This window comes from Geotrypetes seraphini, chromosome 8 (assembly GCF_902459505.1).
Source record: "Geotrypetes seraphini chromosome 8, aGeoSer1.1, whole genome shotgun sequence".
Lineage (NCBI taxonomy): Eukaryota > Metazoa > Chordata > Amphibia > Gymnophiona > Dermophiidae > Geotrypetes > Geotrypetes seraphini.
The window spans coordinates 77,755,250-77,771,396 of NC_047091.1; the positions used below are offsets into that span (position 1 = coordinate 77,755,250).

Sequence of the window (16,147 nt, forward strand, 5' to 3'; positions counted from 1 at the left end):
TTGTCCCTTGATACTTAAATTTTGGAGATCCATTTGGGGTCAAGTGAATAAATTATTGGAAAATCCAGTGGCATTGACATACAATACCGTTCTATTTGGCACGTTAATGAGGGCTAAAAGCCATATATCTTCCCATAATAATAAACTTCTCTTTATTATGACAGGGGTTGCCATGCAACTTATTTTGAGGAACTGGAAAAACTGGGATTGGTTAAATTATACTTTCTGGTGGGTTTCTCTATGCCACACTTTTAAAATGGAACACATGATGGCCATACAACAGGGACATTATAGGAAATTTATGGATGTTTGGGAGCCATTGACAAAATTCTGTAAGGAGTGATTGTTGATTTTGCCCTTTGATCATACATGTCCAGGATAGGTGGGGAGATACTTTTAATTTGAGTGCAATTGTTGGACATGTAGAAAGGAAGGGGGGGATGATGTATGTATTTATCATAAAATATAATTTGAAAGAATTTAAGTGCTGTTAAAGTGTAAAATGTCTGTATAATATGTTGCACTTATTTTTGGCTTTAAAATGAATAAGGATATTAAAAAAAAAAAAAAGAAAACCTGACTGGCAAGGGGATACTCCAGGACTGAGTTGAGAAACACTGATCTATGCTGAAGTGCAGGCTTTCTCAACCCAGTCCTTGGGGATCCTCAAGCCAGTCTGATTTTCATGATATCTCAGGTTTCAAATGCCCTGATAGTCATCCTCCCCCAAGGAGATCAAGAGTAGAAATGAACAGAAGAAACAATCCATTGCAGACCAACTTCAAAAGCATAGAACGGAAGGGATGACGATAAGCAAAAAGCAAGTGGAGTTCCTTTCACAAACTTTATTGTACAATCAACATGAGGAGTTTAATCTAACACGGGCTGTGGACACCAGGACCAGAGAAATTGAGAGAATGACCACGGGGACAGAATTTGTCCCTGTCCCCCATGGAGAACTACAGGAAACCATCCCGTGTCATCAGTGGCGTAGTAAGGTGGGAGGGAGGGCAATCCACACTAGGTGCTGTCTTGGTGGGGGCACCAGCACCTGACCTCCTCTCTGCCCCTCCCCCACTCCTCTCCCTGCCACATGCGTACCTCCGCTTCCCCTCCCCCACCATACCACCATACCTAGCTCTTCGCCGGCGCAAGCATCAACTCCAACCTGCTGCTAATGCCAGTGTCAGCTCTCCCTCTGATGTCACTTCTGGGTCCCGCATCTAGGATGTGACATCAGCGGGAGAGCCGATGCTGATGCAGGCAGCAAGTTGGTGATGCTGCTCGCACTGGGAAAGTTAAAAAGAGGTATGGGGCGTGCTCACATGGCAGGGGGTGGTGATGGCACCACCACCACCCCTGGGCATCTCACCCTTGCTAAGCCACTGCGTGTCATTCTTTAGCTTCCATCTAACCTCAGTCCTTCTACCCTAGCATTCTTCAGTGCAAGGCTTGAGGATCAGTGGCTGTGGTCATTCATATTCTGATTCTTCCCTCTCTCCTTAAAGAATGACAAGGGGATGGTTTCCCGTGATTAATCACGGGGACAGGGGACAAATTCTGTCCCCGTGTCATTCTCTATGAGCATCAGCAAGGCCATGAAGTTAACTTACCAAGTCATGAAAGATGCAGTTCACCTGACAGGCATTCCCTTCTCTCTTTGACCTTGCCCAGTGTCCCTCACTGTCTCCTCAGCTGCACAGGGAAATCCTGCACAAGTCGTATGGCTGCTTCTCTCTCGGCTTGGCTTTTTCTGGGAGGAAGAGGGCCAGAAACGATTGCAACTGTCAACTGCTGTGCTGCATTACCACAAGGCAGCCAGAACCAATTTACGTACACTTCCAATCCTGCTCTGCTTCCTTGGAGCCTGGAAATACAGGTAGTGGAGCACTGTTCCAGATTATTCCGCTAGAAATTAAGACCTGCATAATAGTTAGAAAAAGGGGCTTAATTGGCATAAGTCTGAAACTTGTCAGCAGAAATGCAATCATCAATGAAAGGACTGAAGCTTGCTTTTTTTTTTTTTTAATTCTTTATTCATTTTCAAAATTACAATTAAGTGTTAAATATATTCATTCACATTAACAATAAATGCATCACTTACAAACAATCATTGGTACATTACTGAAGCTTTCAAGCATGAGACTTGTCGGTAACAGTGCCAGTCTTGGGCTAACTCATTCCTTTTTTTGTATTGGCTCTTTGCAGTGTTTATTTCAGGAATTTGGGGTTAGGGAAATATGATAACATCTCAGGATTTTTCTTTAAACACCATTGGTTACCTGTAAAAGCCCATATTACTTTTAAGACTGCATGTTCGGTCCATCATATTTTGTAAGCTAAGTCCAACAAATATGTGATTCATCTTTTCTCTCATTTGTTTTTCTCTTCATTTCGGATACATGATACATTTACCTTATGATTCCCCTCTCTAAGGGGGTATATGCTACAAATGCCAATTTAACTCTTCATTTATTAATTTAGCTATTTCTCTTTGGAATGGCCTACCTTTAATAATTAGGATGGAACTAAACCCCCTCTTTTTATGAAGCCGCATTAGGCTTTTTATTTTATAACATTTTATTGAAGGAATCAAATACAGTATATATACAATAAAATAAAACAAGGAGATATTCGTTACAATTTGATTCACAATTATAATATATCCATACAAATTTCTATCATTCCTCCAAAATATATTTCCATATGACCAGTTTTATTCCTCTCTACACGCCCCTCCGTTCCCTTCCCCCATTCCCCCCTCCATTCATTTTATTACCAATTATAACATTGAATGAATTAAACCAATATATTATTCAAATATTTCCAAACAAATTACAATCATCCCCCTAATCCCTCCCCTCCCCCTGAATGGAAGGTGACACCAATTACCAGATGTTGGAATGTAATGATTGTTTCCAAAGCTTCAATGTAAAACATTAAGAATCATAGAGGAGAGATTTTGAATATAGAGGTCCTAAATAGTGCTGCCCGATTCACAATTCGAATCGGTTCACCGATTCACTTCAGGAGAATCGATTCGAATCGATTCAAAACAAAAAAATAATCAGCTTCCCGATTCGGCTGACCCTCCCCCCTCGCCCCCTAAAGCAGGAGCGGCAGTGCTGCTCTTGCTGGCAGGCCGCTGCCGCATCTGCTTTAGAAGGCGAGGGGGGGAGGGTCAGTCTGGAAGTGCTGCTGTTGGCTTCCCCCCCTGGCATCCGGCTTCCCCCCCCCTGGCCTCCCACTTCTCCCCCTGGCCTCCCCGCACCGTTTACCGTTAAGAAGCAGCCTGCAGACAAGATCGCGGTGCTAGCGATCTTTGCACTGCTTCTGAGCTGTTTTCTTCGCCGCGATCCTGCCTCTGACATCAGAAGAGGGGCGGGACCGCGGCAGAGAAAACAGCTCAGAAGCAGTGCAAAGATCGCTAGTACCATGTTCTTATCTGCAGGCTGCTTCTCAACGGTAAACGGTGCGGGGAGGCCAGGGGGAAGTTGGACACCAGTGGGAGGCCAAGGGTAACATGCAAGCTTTCCGGTGGGGGGTGGTGAGCAGTCCTTCGAGGTGGGACTGGCCTTCAGGGGGGACAGGCAGGCAGGCCTTCAGGGGTGGGATGCAGGCTTTTAAGGGGGGGACAGACCTTCAAGGGGGGACAGGCAGGTAGGCATTCGGGGAAAGATGTAGGCCTTCAAGGGGAGGGGACAGGCAGGCCTTCAGGGATGGGGTGCAGACCTTTAAGGGGGGACAGGCCTTTAAGGGGGGACGATAAGCCTTCAAGGGGGAAACAGGCCTTCAGGGATGGTGGCACAGGCCTTTAGGGGTGTTGTGCAGGCCTTCAGGGGGGAACAGATCTTCAGGGGAGGGGGGCCCTGGTGTAGAAGGGGATTCAAAGAGACGTGCATATGCCGGACTTTGGGAAAAACCGAGCAGGAAAAGGACCTGGGTGTACTAATTGATAGGACCCTGAAACCGTCGGTGCAATGTGCGGTGGCGGCGAAGAAAGCAAATAGAATGTTAGGCATGATAAAGAAGGGAATCACGAGTAGATCGGAGAAAGTAATAATACCACTTTATAGAGCGATGGTCAGACCACACTTGGAATACTGCATCCATCATTGGTCGCCATACCTAAAGAAGGACATAAAACTGCTGGAGAGGGTGCAGAGACGAGCAACAAAGCTCGTGAAAGGTATGGAAAACCTGGATTACGAGGAACGACTTAAGAGACTGGGGTTGTTCTCCCTTGAGAAGAAGAGACTGCGAGGGGATCTGATCGAGACTTTCAAAATACTGAAAGGAATTGACAAAATAGAGCGGGAAAAACAGTTATTTACAATGTCCAATGTGACACGTACTAGAGGGCACAGACTGAAGCTGAGGGTGGACAAGTTCAGGACAAATAACAGGAAGTTCTGTTTCACGCAGCGAATGGTGGACACCTGGGATACTCTCCCAGAATTGCGGTATTCACCGTTCTAGGATTTAAGGGTAAGCTAGATGTACATCTCCTTATAAGTGGCATAGAGTGATACGGGTAAGGGTTAACTAGATTCACATCTCCTTATGAGAAGCGTAGAGTGATATGGGGACCAAAACTATGCCAGGTACACCTGGTGGAGCCTCCGCGTGTGCGGATCGCCGGACTTGATGGACCTAGGGTTTGATTCGGAGATGGCAATTCTTATGTTCTTAAGAAATAATGGGTCTGAAAATAGAGGAGAGGGAGAGAGATGATGGACAATGGTATTTAGGGAGGGAAGGAACAGAAAGGGAGAGAAGTTGGACACAAGGGATGGTGTGGAGGGGGGATAGAAATACTGGATAGGAGGGTAGTTGGGAAAAGAAAGGGAGAGATGGTGGACCCTGGGGTGGTGGGGAAGGAGGGAGAGATGCTGGATGAAAGGGTAGTTAAGAAAAGGTGGATCTGTGGAGGGAGATGAAAAAAAGGAAAGATGCCAGACCTGCGAGGGAAGGGAAATGGAAGGGGAGGACAGAGATGGCAGATGGATGGTTAGCACGAAGAAAGAAGAAAGAAGGAGACCCTGGCAAGCAAGTTATCAGAAGACAACCAGAGCCTGGGACCAACAAGATTTAAATAATGACCAGGCAACAAAAGGTAGAAAAACTAATTTTATTTTCTGTTTTGTGATTACAATATTTCAGATTTGAAACGTGTATCCTGCCAGAGCTGGTGTTAGACCGCAAACGTGAGCTAGGATTTAACAGAGAGGAAAAGTCTTTTTTGTTTGTTTACACCACAGCGCCAGTGTGGTTAGGAGAAGGCAAAGGGGGTGAAGAGGCTATAAAATAAACCCACCAGGATGCTTTAAAAAAAACACCCAATTGGGCAGGAAAATCAAATTGAATCGAAAAACCAATTCAATAGGCTGAATCAAATCAAAATTTTTTTCCTGAATCGGGTAGCACTAGTCCCAAATGTTCAAAAAGAGACGAGTTCGTCTAGGCTTTTTAATCGCTGGCCATGGTGGTAAAAGCTCTGATGTTTATAGAATTCCTATGAGCGCTGGAGCTAATGCTGCTGCGGCCAGCAATTAAAAAGTCTAACATGGCTTCATAAAAGGGGGTTAAGTTGCAGTAGAGGTTTTTACCATGTCCTGGAGCGCTAAATGCTCTGACGCTGCTCCGACGCTCATAGAATTCTATGAGCGTCGGAGCAGTGTCAGAGCATTTAGCGCTCCAGGCCATAGTAGAAACCTCTACTGTGGCTTAGTAAAAAAAAAAAAAGAAGGGGGGGAGGGGTTAAGCTTTTTATTTTTTTTTTGTAAGAAGTTAAAAACATTTTTATTTATTGATAAACATTTGAATTTATTGTAATTCCTCATATTCCATATTGTTGCACTGGGGTTTTTTTATTGTAAATTTTGTTGAATCTTTATTGTCAATAGTGTGATTAATATATTTGTGCATTAGATTAGTTTAGATTAGCACAGGAGGGGAATGGGAGCAACGGGAGAAGATGGGCTGCAGCAGGGAGAGTTCAGGCTCATATCCCATCCTTCCTCTTCCTTGAGGATACCTGGGAGGGAAGGAATGGACCAGAACACCCCCTGCTGCTCTGGTCTGGAGTCTGAAAAAGAAGCGATGTGACTGTTCTGGGCCTCTTCCCCAGAAATGAAGCCCTGGTTGCATGAGTTCTCAAGACAAATCTAATGATTTCAATGCTTCTCAACTCAGGGTGCACCCAGCTGGTCTGCTTTTCAAGATATCCACAACAAATAGGCATGAAATAGATTTGCATTAACGGCCTTCTTGGTAGGTAAATCTCTATAATGCATATTCATTATGGATATCCTGAGTGTGTCAGGAGGATTACACTGCTGTGATTACAGAGGGATACAGATCCACAGGGCCTTATTTGCATAAATTGATAGACGCTCGGAAAAGGGGGAGGGGCCAAATGAAGGCCCTGCTTTACACTAGAAGGACATTTTGCCCAGGTCTTCTGCCTTACAAAGGGGTACTTGGGCTGTTCTCTCATACATCTTGGAGGAGCTGCTCCTCTCCCAGCTAACAAATATCTCTGGCTAATTATAACAAGGGATATGAATGTCCATCCTGGACCATTGCTCCACCTGTTCCAGGCTGTGGCAGACCAATTTTGTTATCTGTTTCTGTACGTCCTTCTTTCTTGTCAGCCTCCACACCCCATGAGGGAGGTTTGAAACGTTTGGTAAAAAAGCAAGTTAAATAATGTAGTCTCCATTGAGGGCTATACACATAATCCAGTTACACTTAGTTCAGCAAGGTTCCAGTTTTTTCATACGCTATTTTTCCTATGATATGAAAAAACTGAGAATTTGCTAGGCTAAGTGTATACCACTCAATGGAGCCTGTGTTGTTTAACTTGCGTTTTTTACCAAACTTTTCAAACCACCCTCCTTTACTGCTGGTTCTCCAGATTCCAGTCTCCTTTAGGGAATGATGCATTACACTTTGTTGTGGGGGATGAGGAGAGAGATTTGGACATTGTAGATCGACAATGGTTATATTATAAATAACTTCAGGTAAGATGACAGAAGTGATATATAAAATCGACCGATTACATAAATATATACGTAACTGCTCCTGCTCCACCTTGTTGCAATCCTTTTCAGCTCCTGTGGCCGGCAATGATTCTGATTAGCCACCAGGGGGCGCCCCCACCACACCCACAAGCCGAAGCAAAGGTGAACTCCCTTAGGTTTTTTTGACTTTTGTTTTCAATTTGGCATCGGCGGCCCGTTAAGTGCCCTGTTTATTACCATTGATTATTCCACCTAAAAACCTGTCATTCGTGTCACAGTGCACTCCTCCTTCTCCAGTCTCCATCTCCCTTTTCCATTGCTGTGCAACAATGGAGGCAGTTCTTCCATTGGAATTATGGTGGGAAGGAGGATAGAGAGGGGGAGAGTCGAGAGACAGAAATAGCGGGAAGGCAAAAAGAACATAAGGAGAGAAAACCAAGGGGGAGAGGCAGAGGTTTTGCCATTTTCTGTGCATGCTACAAGGGAGCAACAGCCTCTGAGTTATGAGCTTTGGCTTGTAGCACTTTAGGGCTCAGAGCCACTGGCCCCTGGGATGCTCAGACTCTTGCACAGAAGGCCTGGCCTTTTTAACAACCGGGCTATTGATTTTCAATGCAAGCTGACATAAATAGCCCCTTGCAGCTGTTTAAGCTGTCCCTGAGGACTCGGGCTCACATCCAGATAAATAACTGTACTCGTCCTTTCTGTAGAAGGAGCTGGAAGCAGGTGCGGAGGCAAAAGGGATTTTAGATCAGTAACTGCAGCAAATCTGAGCTGGGAGCTGCAGAACTGAGGACCACAGTGCCTATATCACTGAAGGAAAAAGCTCTCTTTCCCATACACAAACCTTCTGAGCTTCCTCTTCCAGTCTTACTTTGTATTAAGTGATTTAAAAAAAAAAACAACAAAAAACAGACCTGCCAACAGACAAAAGCTGGGGTTACAGCATTGGCTCAAACTGTGTGCCATGGCACAGTGGTGTGCCCTGAAAAGATTCTAGAATTTTACTTTATTTAAAAAAAAAATTCCCTTCATAAGTATACACTATAATAAATGACATGTATGTTGCACATGCAAGAGTCTGTCAATGTTATGAGCATCTGTGGGACTCCAACCACCCAGACAAGCATCCAAGTTTTATTTAAAATTTGATAAAATGCTTATATAAAATTTTCAAAGCGATGTACATCAATAAAAAATACATAGGCAAATATATATAAGATTTGGGAGCCATTGACTAAATTTTGCAAAGAGTGATTGCTGATTATGCCCTTTGGTCATACATGTCCAGGGCGGGTTGGAATGTATTTTTCAATTCTCAGTTAGAATGTAGTTCTTAGATATAATTAGGGGGGGGGGAGGGGTGATAATCTTTTTGTCATAGATTATAATTGTAATTGTATTTAAGTGCTTTTATAGAATTATATGATTGTATTTTAGTTTGCACTTACTTATGGTTTTAAAATGAATAAAGAAATTTAAAAAAAATACATAGGGAGAACATATAGTATAATAGACAGATTTTACACATGACAAAGCTGAAATGAGGGGGAAATGGGAGGAACTGCAATATTTTAAAGAAAGGAATAGGGAGTGAGAAAAACATCAGGGATGGGTTCACTGGTAGAGATTATTCCTTAGTGATAGTTAACAATGAGATTTGAATAAAAATTGTAGAGGTAATTTTAAATTAATTTCCAAAAGCATTTCAGAGAACTGTTAAATTTCTCTATTATCGTTTCTTCTCTTAGATGGATAGGTAGGTAATTCCATTGTTGGGGGGCTGTTACTAAAGAGATTTCATTTCGCCTGGGATTTATATCCTTTGACATGATTGGTCCTTGAAAACTAACGACAAATAATTTTATTTTTTATGCAGTAGTTATCCTAAGTTGAGCAACAAAGCAAGCAAAGCTTTGTTACCATTTGGATCTTCTTATCATTGCAAACTGGATTTTCAGCTCTGACAGAAATTAAATTGAGAAAAAAAGAGAACAGCAGATGGTGGATGATGAAATGTGTGGTTACTTGTTGACTACTGAGCTGCGTTTTGAGTTAATTTGCACTCAAAATCAAGCATATCCATTGTATTGATGAGCAATTCTCTGCTATCTACTTTAGTTTCACCATTGTTACAATTACCCATATATAGCTTAAAGAACTTTAAATAAATAACTCTCGGATGTAATTTTTTGTTGGTTTTGCAATTTTATAATTTCAATTATAATTTGCCGCGAAAAACATTTGCTCCGTTTAGTGTGCCAGAGCTAAAAAAGTTTGAGAGACACTGGGTTACAGGAACGTCACTCCAAGAGAGTAATGGGGCAGAGATACATAAGTACAGACACATCATCTAGAGCAGAGTTCTTCAACCGCCGGTCCGCAGACATTTTCTGCCAGTCCACAGGGCCAGCACGTCTATTGGACAGTAGACAGTGTTCTTTAGCTGCCGGTCCATGGTGTGATCAACGCGGCGTCTTCGGGCCAGCTCCCTGAGTGCTGCAGTGCACAAAGCCATGGGGAAAGGCTTCTACTTGCGTCCTGTGCCTGAACCAGAAGCCTTCTGACGTCGCAACATCAGAGGGAAGGCTTCGAGATGAGGCGCGGGACACGTGCGAGGAGCCGCTGCCCATAGCTTTGTGCAATGCAACACTCAGGGAGCGTTGATCGCACTGTGGACCGGCCCGAAGATAACACTGGGGGCAGGCCAGAAGGCAAGGCACAGCATGGAGGGAGAGCGCAACAACGGTAGGGGGAATGCTTTTATTTTTTTCTTTAGTGATTGATTTACATCTACTGTCTGTTCAGGAAGAAATGCATTTGTTTCTTTTCCTTTGGGGTTGTACTGCTTGCAGAGTCTTGCATCTTAGGGTTTGTTTGTGAATATTAGTACTTTTTTAGTTTGCATTTGCATGGGGTTATCTGTTTTCTGGTAGGAATGAATGTTGAAAAGCATACAGTGTGCTTTGTGTATTTTAATTTTGTGGTTAACCATTATGTATTGTTAATACGATTATATTGTGTGTGTGTGTGTATGTATATATGAAAAATGAATGGAAAAAATGGTGTTATAATTAGTACTATTATGGGGGCAGGGTCTGGGGCGGAGATTGGGTGGAGATGGGCACGACTTAGCCCAGTGTTCTTCAACTGCCGGTCCACGGACCGGTGCCAGTCCACAAAATAATTATTTTATTTCTACCGGTCCATAGATGTCAAAAGGTTGAAGAACACTGATCCAGAGGACTGGGTCGGAGACCTGTGGAGAGTGCTGTACCTGTCAGCACCAGATTAACATCCTCAGGGTGGGTTGTGAAAGCAGGTTGTATAAATGTTGGTGCCTAAATTAGGATTGGATCTAGGCCCTCTTATACTAAGATGTGCTAACCGATTAGCTAACGCGTCCATGTTAGTTTATGGACGCATTAGCGTTTAGACCACACTAATTCGATTAGCGCGTGCTAATTGGTTTGCTACCTTAGTAAAAGAGGGCCTTAGTGTTATCTATAAAAATGCATGTAATTCATAGGAATGCCCCTGAAATGTCCCCTAAACATGACTCCCCCCCAAATATGCATCTTAAGATTTACGCACGGTTCATTATAGATTAGGATCCACATACATACATCCCAATTAAGGCCAATAATGGTCATTTACAACCTGATTGACTCATGAATCAATTAAATTTCATGTAGAAATTGGCAATGCATGTTGATTTCTATGCGCAGTTTTAGTCACCATAGATTTTGGGGATGTATGTACAGAAAGTATGTTACCCACTGAGCGAAAAGATTTCAGAAGTGGGGCTACAGATAAGATAGATAAAAGCCATAAAAGTTTGGAGGAGCAACTTTCATTTTTGAAAGATTTAATAATAATAATAATAATAATTTATTTTTATATACCGCCAAACCTTCCGTTCGAGGCGGTTTACAATAAGAAAAAGCTGGACATAAAGCAAATTATAGTAATCGTCAAATACAGATTACAATTAATTCAAAATCAGAATCAAAATTCAGATTTGTGTGTACAGGTTGGGTTTTTTTTTTTTTTTTGGGGGGGGGTTCTACAATTTGAAGACTGCAAGTACCTAAAGTGGGGCATTTGATTTCTGGGGGTTTATTTCTTTTATTGACAAATGTTTCTTATATTTTAAAGATGTATTTAGTCATCATCTGAGGCTAAAATTTTGCAAGATTACCAGAGGCAGTAGATATCCCTTTATCTTTTGTATACATAAGTCACATATCCCACATTCGGTATATTTTCGCTCTGTAGCTCACATATATTTCCTGTATGTTAAGTGCATGGGTAGAAATAGCACAGTTACTTACCGTAACAGGTGTTATCCAGGGACAGTAGGCAGCTATTCTCACATATGGGTGACGTCATCCATGGAGCCCGGATGCGGACAGCCTCGCAAGCAGACTTTCTTGAAGAAACTAGAAGTTTAGAGTCAGCCGCACCGCGCATGCGCGAGTGCCTTCCTGCCCAGCGCAGGGTGAGTCTCCTCAGTTCAGATAGCTAGCAGAGAAGCCAACCAGGGGAGGTGGGTGGATTGTGAGAATAGCTGCCTGCTGTTCCTTGTTAACACCTGTTACGGTAAGTAACTGTGCTTTATCCCAGGACAAGCAGGAAGCCTATTCTCACATATGGGTGAACTCCAAGCTAACCAGAATGGTATGGTGGGAGTGTTGGCAACTTAGGAGAATAAATTTTGTAATACTCTCTGGCCAAAATGGCCATCCCATCTGGAGAAAGTATCCAGAAAATAGTGAGAGGTGAAAGTATGAACCGAGAACCAAGTAGCAGCTTTGCAAATCTCCTCAATAGGTGTAGATCTGAGGAAAGCTACTGAAGCTGCCATTGCCCTGACTTTATGGGCTGTGACTCGACTCTGTAGATGTAATCCAGCCTGGGCACAGCAGAAAGAGATGCAAGCAGCCATCCAGTTGGAGATGGTAAGCTTAGAGATTGGATGTCCCAACATGTTTGGATCAAAGGAGACAAAAAGTTGAGGAGCAGTTCTGTGTGGTTTGGTGCGTTCCAAGTAGAAGGCCAAAGCACGCTTACAGTCCAGAGTATGAAGAGCAGATTCTCCAGGGTGAGAATGAGGCCTTGGGAAAAACACTGGAAAAACAATGGATTGGTTGGGATTAAATTCTGAAACCACTTTAGGTAGGAATTTAGGATGAGTACGAAGGACCACCTTGTCATGATGGAAGATAGTGAAAGGTGGATCAGCAACTAAAGCTCTTCGAGCAGATGTGAAGGCAATGAGAAACACCACTTTCCAAGTGAGATACTTCAGATGAGCCGTAGACATTGGTTCAAATGGAAGCTTCATCAATTGAGCAAGAACAATATTGAGATCCCAAACCACTGGAGGCAGTTTGAGAGGAGGTTTGACATTGAAATGTCCTTTCATGAATCTGGAAACCACTGGATGAGCATAGAGGGGTTTCCCTTCAATAGGCTGATGGAAAGCAGCAATTGCACTGAGATGGACTCGAATCGATGTAGACTTGAGGCCAGAGTTGGATAAGTGCAAAAGATAATCCAACACAGAAGATAAGGAGGAATGTTGAGGCTCTTTATTGCGAGAGATGCACCGCAAAGAAAATCTAGTCCATTTTTTGTGGTACCATTGTCTGGTGGTAAGCTTCCTAGAAGCCTCTAAAATGTCTCTTACAGGTAGAGAAAACTGAAGAGAAGTTATGTTGAGAGATACCTAGCTGTCAGGTGTAGAGACTGCAGATTGGGATGAAGCAGAGATCCCTGACTCTGTGTAAGCAGAGGCGGAAAAACTGGTAGAAGATATGGCTCCCTGCTGCTGAGTTGAAATAGAAGGGAGTACCAAGGTTGTCTCGGCCACCAAGGAGCAATCAGAATTATGGTGGCATGAGTGTTCTTCAACTTGACAAGAGTCTTGAGAATGAGAGGGATTGGAGGGAATGCATATAGGAAGAGATTTGTCCATTCCAGTAGGAAAGCATTTGCCTCGAGGCGATGAGGAGAATATATCTTGGAGCAGAACTGAGGCAGTTTGTGGTTGTGGGGAGCTGCAAAGAGATCTATCTGAGGCGTTCTTCACTGTGAAAAAATGTGATGAAGAGGCGAGGAATGGAGTGTCCATTCATGAGGTTGCAGAAGACGACTCAAGTTGTTCGCTAAGCAATTTTTCGCCACTTGGATGTAGACAGCTTTGAGGAAGGTGTTGTGGCGGATTGCCCAGTCCCAAACCTTCAGAGCTTCTTGACAAAGGGAGGAAGATCCTGTCCCTCCCTGTTTGTTGACATAGTACATGGCGACTTGGTTGTCTGTCTGAATGAGGTCGTGAAGAAGATGTTAAAAGCTTTGAGAGCATTGAAGATCACTCTTGAGTTCCAACAGATTGATGTGACACTGACAATCTGTACTGGTCCAGTGGCCTTGAGTACGGAGGCCATCGAAATGAGCACCCCAAGCGTAGGTCGAGGAATCTGTTGTGAGGACCTTCTGATGGGGGAGGCGTTTGAAACAGTAAGCCCCTGGAGAGATTGGAAGAGAGCATCCACCAGCAGAGAGACTGTCTCAAGGAAGGAGTGACTGCAATGTGCCAAGAAAGTGGGTCGCAAGCCTGCGTTCACTGAGATGCCAGGGTCCACTGAGGAATTCTGAGGTGAAGTCTGGCAAAAAGGAGTCACGTGTACTGTGGAGGCCATGTGACCTAGTAGTACCATCATGTGTCTCGCTGAGATTGAAGAGCGGGCATGACAGAGTTGAAGGAGAGCTTCCAGACGTTGCGGAAGGAAATGCTCTGAGTTAGATAGTGTCCAGAACAGCTCCGATGAATTGTAGATTCTGAGAGGGCTGAAGTTGGGATTTGGGAAAGTCGATTTCAAATCCCAAACTTTGTAGGAACCATGTAGTCCATTGGGTTGCTACAATAACCCCCTGAGATGTGGAATCCTTGATGAGCCAGTCATCTAGGTAGGGAAATACCTGAAGACCATGGTTCCTTAGAGCTGCTGCTTCCACTACCAGGCACTTGGTGAAAACTCTGGGAGATGAAGCCAGGCCAAAGGGTAGCACTCTGTATAATGCAGATTCTCCACCCGAAATATGAGATATTGACGGGAGGCCGGATGAATGGGAATATGAGTATAAGCTTCCTTGAGATCCAGAGAGCATAACCAGTCGTTCTGATCTAGAAGGGGGTAAAGGGACGCCAGGGACAACATGCAAAATTTTTCTTTGGCTAAAAATTTTTTGAGAGATCTGAGATCCAGAATGGGTTGCAGATTGCCTGTCTTCTTTGGAACAAGGAAGTAACAGGAGTAAAACCCCCTGTTTTACTGTTCCAAAGGAACTGGTTCGATGGCACGGAGACGAAGCAGAGCTTGAGCTTCCTGAAGAAGGGCGGTCTGGGATGGACTGGAAGGATACTCTCTTGGAGGAAGCTCTGGTGGAACCTGAGTGAAATGAAGAGAGTATTCTTCCCTGATGATTGACAGCACCCAGAGGTTGGATGTAATTATCTACCATCAATGATAAAAATGATGGAGACGACCTCCAATGGGGGAAGAGAGGACAGAGACAGAACGGTGGAGGTTATGCTCTGTTTTAAACAGTCAAAAAGGCTGCGTAGCCTTAGGTGCAGCAGAAGGTTGAGATTTCTGTTGCTTCTGATTCTGCTGTTTTTTGAGAGGTGGACGAGTGTAAGGAGCCACTCTCAGAGCAAAACGCCTCTGGAAAATTGGAGGGCGTGTAAGCTTGGCAGGAGCTGGCTTAGGCTTTGGTCTGACAATAGAAGCAAAGGATTTTTCATGTTCAGACAATTTCTTGGTGGCTGCCTCGATAAATTCATCGAAGAGGTCATTGCCTGCACAAGGAATATTAGCCAAGCAGTCCTGAAGATTAGGGTCCATGTCAATGGTGCAAAGCCAGGCTAGGCGGCACATTGCTACAGAGCATGCAGTCGCCCTGGCGGACAACTCGAAGGCATCATAAGAAGATTAGAATAGATGTAATGGAATAGATGTAATGGAATAGATGTGACAGAGTAGCTATGCCTTCTTGAAATTCGAAGTGCTTTTCAGTATCTAAATAGCTGAGAAATTTAGGAAGAAGATCAATGAGGAACTTGAAATAAGTGACAAAATGAAAATTGTAATTGAAGACTTTGGAGGACATCATGGCATTTTGGTAGAGGCGATGTCCAAACTTGTCCATGGTTTTCCCTTCCCTTCCAGGAGGAACGGTAACATAAACCTTGGAAGGATGGGATCTTTTCAAGGAGGACTCCACAAGCAGGGCCTGGTGAGACAACTGCGAATTGTCAAATCCTTTGCAATGTAGAGTTCTATATCTGGAGTCCAACTTGCCTGGGACAGCAGGAATTGCATAAGGAGTCTCCAGGCATTGTGTAAAAGTCTAAGACAAAAGCTTGTGAAGAGGGAGTTTAAGTGACCCTGCAGGAGATTGAGGAAGATGCATGACTTCGAGATACTCCTTAGAGTATTTAGAACCAGCATCCAATTGAAGGTCCAGGTCAGCAGCCATCTGATGAAGGAAAGAAGAGAAAAATAGCTGATCTGCTAATGCCTTGCTTCGAGAAGGACTCGAGGACATTGAGGCAGCCTGGGTCGAAGATGAAGCTTCGGTAGGAAAATAGGAATCAAAAGAATAAGGAGACTTGGACAAAGCAATAGAAACCGCTGAGTCCTCGAGATCTGGAAGCGGGGACCTCGATCGAGGAGTCAGTGGTCTAGTAGAGCTGGAAGATGTAGAGCAAGGCTTAGTTGAAGAAGGACGCTGCTTGGAAGAAGAGCTATGCCTGGAGGTATACCTCGAGGAAGGTCTCGATCACCGGTGAGAGTGGTGCTTGGAAGCAGATCTCGAAGATCAAGGAGACTTCGCCCCGGAGATGGAAGCAGATGTTGCTACCAAGGAATGGATAGGGCTAGAAGCTGTGGATCAAAGCTCAGGAGGCTTGGTGGAGGAATCTCAAAGCACTCCCAAAGACTCTGCTTCTTGTATGGAGTGTGAGGATTCCTGTCGAGGCACTTGCAAAGAATCTGCTCCTTGCTTCGAGTGCATAGATTCCAGACCAGACACTCGCAGAGACTCTGCTCCCTGCA

General features: G+C 43.9%; 1 protein-coding gene across 1 annotated transcript in view; it reads right to left on the bottom strand.

The window, feature by feature from the left end:
- Nucleotides 1-1,680: 1,680 nt before the first annotated feature.
- LOC117365465 overlaps nucleotides 1,681-16,147 on the bottom strand; it is a 34,524-nt gene continuing 20,057 nt past the window's right edge. The window contains exon 4 of the mRNA XM_033955942.1: nucleotides 1,681-1,908. Within this exon, the coding sequence (XP_033811833.1) occupies nucleotides 1,681-1,908 (228 nt within the window). The remainder of the gene's footprint in view (nucleotides 1,909-16,147) is intronic.